The 8,285-nt window shown below is 47.1% G+C and overlaps 1 protein-coding gene across 4 annotated transcripts in view; it reads right to left on the bottom strand.

The window, feature by feature from the left end:
* Positions 1–8,279, bottom strand: part of Ubr5 (ubiquitin protein ligase E3 component n-recognin 5) — a 111,066-nt gene extending 102,787 nt beyond the window's left edge. For all 4 annotated transcript variants that reach the window (XM_026789773.1, XM_005368109.3, XM_026789774.1 and 1 more), the window contains exon 1: positions 8,024–8,279. In XM_026789773.1, coding sequence (XP_026645574.1) covers positions 8,024–8,085 — 62 coding nt within the window. In that variant the 5' untranslated portion in view covers positions 8,086–8,279. The remainder of the gene's footprint in view (positions 1–8,023) is intronic.
* Between the last annotated feature and the right edge of the window lie 6 nt (positions 8,280–8,285).

The following is an 8,285-nucleotide window of genomic DNA, read 5'->3' as shown; positions in this document are numbered from 1 at the left end:
GAGTTCGAGACCAGCCTGGTCTACAGAGCTAGTTCCAGGACAGGCTCCAAAGCCACAGAGGAACCCTGTCTCGGAAAACCAAAAAAAAAAAAAAAAATTGAGACCACCCTGATCTACAGAGTACCAGGCCAGCTAAGGCTACACAGTGAGACTGTCTCAAAGCAAAAGTAAAAAACAGTAACTAAATGATGTTTCAGTATCATGAACTGCACCACCTGACAGTGAACATGGTATCTCTATGTAATACATTACACATAAGCAAGACAGCATCAGATGGTGTCGCTTTACTACCCTATCAAGAATGCAAACACCACAAAAAGTCTGAGAATTTACCATACTAGAGTTGTATTACTATTACATTGGCAAGAATAAACCATGAAATGCCTTATTAAAGAATAATTTCTAAGACCTTATTTAATACTCTCACCTCTAAATACTAACTTAGAAAAATGTCATTAACTTTTCACAGTTTACTCTTCGATGTATTCCCACAGAAAAAATCCTTTCATTCCAAGCCTCTTACCCAACAGTGTCGTCACATGACAATTACAGACAATTGGGGAAGATGCCCTCCTGAATGAGCTGAGAGGCTGGGGGTGGAGCTCAATGGTAGTCCACACCCTAGAAGGACCAGGTTCCACCCTCAGCACTGACACAGACAATTACAATCCCAAACTGTCAGAACACAAAGGTTCCAGTACGGAACAGCGTAGGTGAGAGGCAGAGGAAGATCCCAGTTTAAGGGTTACACGGTAAATTCCAGGTTGGTCTAGACTACCCATAGAGACTAGGTCAAAACAGAAACCCCCGCTGTGTCCCATGTGCAGCTCAAAGATGTTTTCTCTTGAGAAGGTCAGGTTAAAAGCGGTTGTGCTGGCACACACCTTTAATCCCAGCATGATGGAGGCCAAGGTGAGCATCTAGGGCCATAAACACAGCACACAATGTAATCCTAGGGTCTTTATGATTCAGCTGATTTACACACTTGTGACACACACTCTCTCACACACACAAGTTCAAGCACATCCAAATAACTATTTTAATTTTAAAAAAAAATCTTTGTGACAGGACAGGAGCAGTGGGGCTGTGATTGGCATAAGCTGGTCAGAGTTAGAACTGCTGAGACCGGGGGATAAGTACCTAGTGTACTGGTGTTTGGTTTACTCTTTTCTCTACTTCTGCAGATGTTGAAATCTTCCAAAACACTTTTTTTTATTTTTTTTTTTTTTGGATTTTTGAGACAGGGTTTCTCTGTACCTTTGGAGTCTGTCCTGAAACTAGCTCTGTAGACCAGGCTGGACTCAAACTCAGAAATCCACCTGTCTCTGCCTCCCTAGTGCTGGGATTAAAGGTGTGTGCCACCACCGCCTGGCTCCGAAAGGCTTTTAAATTCTAATATTCAGGGGAAATTTTTAAAACCTGGTAAAAACAATAACAAAAAAAAAATCAAAGATTCATAATCAGAACAAGCCAAGGAAAAATTTATTTTTAGAATGGCAAGGCATCAAGTCAAAATAAAATCAAACAAACAAAAAGTGGTAACTACAGTTTTCTCTCAGGCAAAAAGGATAACAAGTACATCCTGCTGCAACGTAAAACTGCACACAACATAAAACACATGCGCACGCGCGTGCACCTTTTGATTGTAGGCCCCCAATGACTAAGCCTAGTTATGAATGATGTCCAACACAAAATTATAAACTTAACTTTTAAAAATATTGGGACTGTTTAAAGATTTATTTTGTCATTGTTGAAAACTCTGCATACCCATGCGCCTATGGGGATGTGTTCCCTTGAGTGTGGTGCCCTCAGAGGCCAGGAGAGGATCCCTAGGACGCTCAAGTAAGACTCCTGCATGTGTGCTGAGAACGCCAGTCCTCTCTACAAGAGCAGTGCATGCTCTTAGCCACCGAGCCATCTCTTTGTTCCTACTTTTGGTAACCTGATGGTGGTTTTCAAGGGTGAACTTCATAGATGACTGTCTCAGGTGCCATGCTGCAATGTCAAGAAGCTGGGAATGCCCGAGAGATGTGAGAGGCTGGAGAGGCAGCTCAGCCGGGGCAGTGCTTGCCTAGATGCTTGAGGAAAACTAGGTACAGCTTACGTCTTTTACGCCTGTAACCTGAGAGTAATCTAGAGGCAAGATACTGTATTCAAGGTCATCCCTAACTACTTAGTGAGTTTGAGAGTGGAATAAAGAGACTGTCTCAAAAAGGAGGGGACGAGTCCATCTGGGCTGGTATGCACTTGTAATCCCAGAAGCAAAAGGATAAAGCATTAAAGGCCAGAGGGAAAGACATACAGACGGATACTCTGTCTCAAAACAAAGATGGTGTTCAGAGACACCTCCCCTCACCCCAGTGGTTTAATCCAAAGACTCAGAAGGCAAAGGCAGGGGGATCTCTATGAGCCGCAAGCCAGACAAGGCTGTACAGTGAGACCAACTATATTTCCCTGTAGTCTGTTCCCCAGATAAGGTAACTGCTAAGAAAAACCCAGGTCCCCACCTCCAGGACCGCTCCATGCTGCACTCCCCTTCACTAGTGTCTGTGCCAGGTCTATGATTTAGTGACTAACTTCCTGACTTGTAAAATTTGCCCATTTGTCTTTTCAACTTCTTGTTGGGCTAGTCTACACGCTTTTCAATCTTTTCTGAAGCAACTGCCTTTAATCCATTTATTACACATGACTGCCCCTTCCCACTGTTTCTACTATCGTTTTAGATGACAATCTCAGTAATCAGAGAGATTTCCTGCTAACCATGCCTGGCCCAACACTCGGGCGTTGTTTCTGGTGGGGCTTGGGGCAGGGACCGCTGAGATTTCAGACAGTTTCATTATTACGACCCACACACACCACCACCTTTGTTACCACTCTTCTGTACCTTTTGGCTCCTGCTCAGAGTGCAAAGGCATAAAACCCAACAGTCCTAAAAATGTTGATTTTCAGCTTTGTTACATTTAGCCAATTGCTAGCTCTCGACATGCATGCTCTGAGGGACCACTCTCCCTCCACCGCCCTAAATGGACTAGTGGAGCTACGTGTACCTGCACAGCACTTGAAATGGGCCTATTTACCAAAGGCCTGACTTCGGCTTTAATTTTAATTAGCTTTCAATTATCATGTTTTAAAACTAATTTAAGAACCTGATTTTTTCATCTGTACTAAAGATAATCTTGACCCAGGTTTCTCCCCTCGCAGAGTTGACATTGTGAATTTAATAATTCCAGACTGTGGGGAACAGTCCTGTTCTTACTGGAGTCTAGAAGTCTTTGGCCTAGAGCCACTACAGGCCAATACCAATGTCCTAGCTGAGAGTCACGTGAGGAGCAGATATGGCCAAGAACGCCCTGAAAGGTAAAACTGCTGTCACCTGAAAATGGCAAACTTGGATTAAGAGTCTGAGGTTTAGTTTATTAAAGACGGGGTCTCACTGTCAGTGACGTGGCCTGGAACTCAAAATTAGACTAGGCTGGCCTCAAACTTGCTGCAATTAGGGTGTAGGTCTCCAAGTCCCAGTAGGATTGCTGGCATGATCCACCATGCCCATGTTGCTTTTCATGTATAGCAACAGTATTTCCGGGGCCTGGAGATGTGTTCTGTGACACCACACTTACCTAGCATTCCCAAGCTCCAGCACCCTGGAGAAGAGAAGGGAGGGAAATTGTGGGGGAGGGCACTCTAGGGTGAGCTGAACTCCTGCACTGCCAAGTGAATACCGAGCACACACAGAAACAACTAAAGTAACCATCTCTCCCTATTTTCCAGACTCACTTAATACTCCTGTGCTTCTCATTCACTATCTCAACTGTTCCTCCCTGACCTTGAGGCCGGCACTCAGGCTACCAGTTTCAAATTCCTGTCTATTCTATCTATCTTACAGCCTTCCAACACCCTGAGGGAGAAACCCTGATTACAAATGATTACGCAACACATTATACTGCAAAAAAGGCAGCATTCACAGGAACCCCCCCCCCCAACAATGAGAACTGACTTGTATCATAACCAACCTGTACCCTAAGGAGTAATCTGAAGAAAACGCAGGTCGTGTCCACAGCACTTAAAAAAGATCTTTCCTTATCCACAAGGAAAGGATTAATAAAGTCAGCTCTCTGACCAATACAAAACAAAAAAAAAAATAATAACCTGGAGACCTGGAGAGATATATTGGGCAGAAGTTGTTAGAACTCTAGGACAACAAAATCTGGCTTATTCTTCCAATAATTCTGTTAAAATTGAAATTAACTCACCCCCAAAGAAATTACATGCCAAATATAAGTATGGACTACATAAAATCTTGGGGGGGGGGGCTATGACACGGCTTTCGCTGAGCAATCCTAATGGCCTCAGTTTGATCTCTGGAACCCACAGAATAAGTAGAGAAAACACTCCTCAAAGCTGACCTCTGGACTTCCCCACACAGTTGTGGCACTCACACTCGTACGTGTACACACAAACACAAACACACACACCGGCAAGATGGTTCACTGAGTAACTACCCCTGCTGCCAAGCCTAACAACCTGAACTTGAATGTGTAGGAGCAAGTTTTCTCTGACCTTCAGACCCACAGTGTGGCACACTCACACACACAAATTTTAAAATGTTAATAAAAAAGTCAGATAAAAACTTGTTTCTCATGTAAAACTCGTTTCTTACTTATTACACAAGAAATGTAAGCTTTAGAATAAACTTCTACCAGTGAATGGAAACCCAGCACCTCTGTACTAAGGCTGGGGTGCTGGGACAATGGAAAGGTCTAGATGTTGCACACAGCATCATGCAGGTTTCACTGTAGCTCTCTGTGCCTTTGCCTGGGGTCACTCCATAAATCTACTGCCTCTGTGGGGAGCACAACTCACTTCTCAGACATTTCCCAAGGATTGGTGGCAGAGCACTGCCAGCTCTCCCTAAGCCCGCAGGCTTCAGGACCATGGTTGGGTCTAGTTCGTGTTGACCGGGACTGGTAAACAAGAACTACAACAACAAACTCACTGGAGAGCTGGGTCGGTGGTTTGGTCAATACAGTGCCAACTATGCCACATGGGGATCAGAATTCCATCTCCAGAATGAACACTCAAACATCAAACAAAATGGACTTTTCTGTCACCGAGCACTTAGGATGCCTTCAACAGGCCATGCACAGTACAGCTAAGCAGCGGAGCAGTATTAATCAATGTGCTATAACTCAGTCACTTGTCTTTTCCCTGACTTCATAGAAACTCACACCAGAGGGCTACAAAGACGTTTACCAGTTACTATCACCTGCTGCACTTGCTGAGGACGTGGGCTCCATTGCCATCACCCACACCCAGCTGTTCACAACCACCTATAATATCACCAGTTCCAGGGATCTGACATCTTGTTCTCATCTCCTGCACCAGATACACATACACATGTGGTACTGAGATATACACGCAGGTACTCATCTATACACATAAAATAAAAACCAAGTTAAAAACTCATCCCAGATGTTGCTGCACACACCTGCAATCTCAGCACCCAGGAGGCTAAGGCAGGAAGACTGAATCCACGCCAGCTTGGGCACCATAGAGACACTATCCCAGACTGCTATCTCAACAGACAGCAAAAAGTCACAAATATCTAGATAAACAAAGGGGTGGAAAACAGCAACTTAAAAAAAAACTGTTGCCGGGCGGTGGTGGCGCACGCCTTTAATCCCAGCACTCGGGAGGCAGAGGCAGGCGGATCTCTGTGAGCTCGAGACCAGCCTGGTCTACAAGAGCTAGTTCCAGGACAGGCTCCAAAACCACAGAGAAACCCTGTCTTGAAAAACCAAAAAATAAATAAATAAATAAAAATAAAAAAAACTGTGAGGAAATTTCTCAAACAGCTGAAGTAAAAAGTGAATCAAAACGCCCAGCACACAGGAGGTGAAGCATGCTGGCAGTATCTAGCAAAAGGAGGCGTTGGGCTCTAGACCAGGGTAAACTGGGCGTGGTGGCTCGGCACGCACTCACCACAAGGTCACCATCAGGTTAAGCAGTGGATTCCAGGCTAGCCAGAACCCATCTAAATAAATAAACAAATACAAGGTTGGCAACAAGTGAAGGGTTTTGCCGTGCAGACTCTAAAGTCAGTACTACCACAAAAGCAAGCTTTCCTTCTCTGGTGCTACTTCCAAGTCAAGACAAATGACTCAAACATGACCAACACACTTCTCTTAATGGCAGCAGAGCTGTCCTCACTATTGGCCTGATTCTTTTTTTTTTTCTTTTTTTTTTTTTTTGATTTTCGAGACAGGGTTTCTCTGTAGTTTTTGGTGCCTGTTTGTCCTGGAACTAGCTCTTCTAGACCAGGCTGGCCTTGAACTCACGAAGATCCGCCTGCCTCTGCCTCCCGAGTGCTGGGATTAAAGGCGTGTGCCACCACCGCCCGGCTACTGGCCTGATTCTAAGATGTACCAAAATAGGAAAAAAAATCTGAGTTTGAAGCTGTAAATACATCTAACGAAATCGAATAAGGATCCTATAACAAAATGTTTAAATAGCTTAAAGGTTGCTTCCGTATTTAAAGAACTATAAGAAAACTCGAAGCAGTTAATCTTTTCAAAAAGCATTTTGAGTTCTGTAAACACGTATTTAAACAATACCGTTAAAGATTAGACAAACCCGCACCCAATGTCAGAAACTAGACTGCCCGCCCAGGATGGAAGGCAGCCGGCTCAGGCCAAGGGAAGGACATACTGACACATTACAGACTAGCAACACTTTAGGCCTCTTCCTCTCTCCGGGAAGCACATGACAAACTGGGCGTCCAGCAACTTAAGTCATCCGGTCACTTAGCAAAAATTACACCTCGCTTCTAAACTTGGGAAACGATGGCCTTCCACATGCAAAATAAACACTGGCCAGCAGGACTACATTCGGGGAGAAGGAAGCTTAAAACGCCCCCACTTTCTGACCTGTAAACACTTGGTCCATCATGAGATCTAAGTTCCAGGTCCCAAGACACGCTTTAATGGAGGCCTCCCTCAACCTCCTAGTCTGTCTTGCAACAGTGCAGCAACTTTTCTTGTTTTATCTTAGGTCCCAGAGAGCATGAGGCTAAGCAACTCAAGCCTAAACTCGCAAGGCACAGTGACGGAGCCAAGGGAGAAAATCCAAATCAAAACGGCCTTATAAGATTTCTTTAATTTTTAAATCAAAATTCCTCCTCTGTTGGAAGCGAACCCAACCAATTCACAGCGCGTTAATGCGAACTGCAACACCGAGTTTTCCTTTGACACTGTACGCAGTTTTCAGCTGTCAAATTACAACTCGAGAAAACACTATCATTAGAATTTTTTTTTAAAAAAAAAAAAGGAAACAAAAAAAGGCTCTCACCACAGGGGCCCGGGTGCCAGAGTTTGGCAGTACCATTTCCAAGGAAGGAGGGTAAAGGGAATTCAATCCACTTCCCTACCCCCAGCCTGACTTCACCGCCCCTCCCGGGGCAGGCAACCTCACTGCAGGGGCTCCAATCTAATAATAATAACAATAATCATGGCGCTCTCTCCCTCCTACCCCTCCCAACCCACGGTCTGCCGGGAATCGCCCCTCCCCCGCCTCCCGGCGGGGGGGGGGGAGAAAGCGGGGGGGGGATGCCCAGCCCCCTGGACGAGGCTCGCGGGAGCCCCCCGAACCTGCCGCTCCTTCTCTTTCCCTCTCTTTCTCCACCTCCACCATCCCCCATCCGCATTGTCTGTCTCAATTCAACTTTGACTAATATGGATTCCTCCTCGGGCCTGGGCCCAGGCGTCCGCCGGGTTCAACGAGGCTCCTCGCGGGAGAGGCAGGGAAAACGGGGTTGGGGGGTGGGGGGAACTGCGTGCGCACTAGGCCGTCTACACCGCAGCCGCGTCCACACTGCAGCCGGCCCCCGCCCCCGCGGCCCGGGGCTCCCAAGTTTGGCTCGCACCGCTCCCGGGGCCTACAGGGGGCGGTAGGGGCGCCGGCGCGGCCGTGGGGGGAGGGGAGGGGAGGAAAGGAGGGAGGCGCCCCTCCCCCGCCGCCGCCCCAGTACCTGTCATTGAGCTGGTCCTCGGTGCCCGGCAGCGGGTGGACCACGAAATGGATGGACGTCATGGTGCCGCCTGCGCGCACCGCTCCCGGGGACGAGCCGCTCTCGCCCGGCCCCCCGAGCCCCTTCCCGTCCGGGGAGCCCACGGCCGCCGCCACCGCCTCTTCTTCCTCCTCCGAATCCCCAAACGGAGGGCCGCGAGCACGCAGGGCCCGCCGCCTCCCCGCCGAGCGTGTGTCCCCGGCTCGGCGATCCGGCTTGGCGG

Source organism: Microtus ochrogaster, unplaced genomic scaffold (genome assembly GCF_000317375.1).
Source record: "Microtus ochrogaster isolate Prairie Vole_2 unplaced genomic scaffold, MicOch1.0 UNK29, whole genome shotgun sequence".
NCBI lineage: Eukaryota > Metazoa > Chordata > Mammalia > Rodentia > Cricetidae > Microtus > Microtus ochrogaster.
The sequence above is the reverse complement of the archived record's forward strand: the minus strand, read 5'-3'. Positions and strand labels throughout refer to the sequence as shown.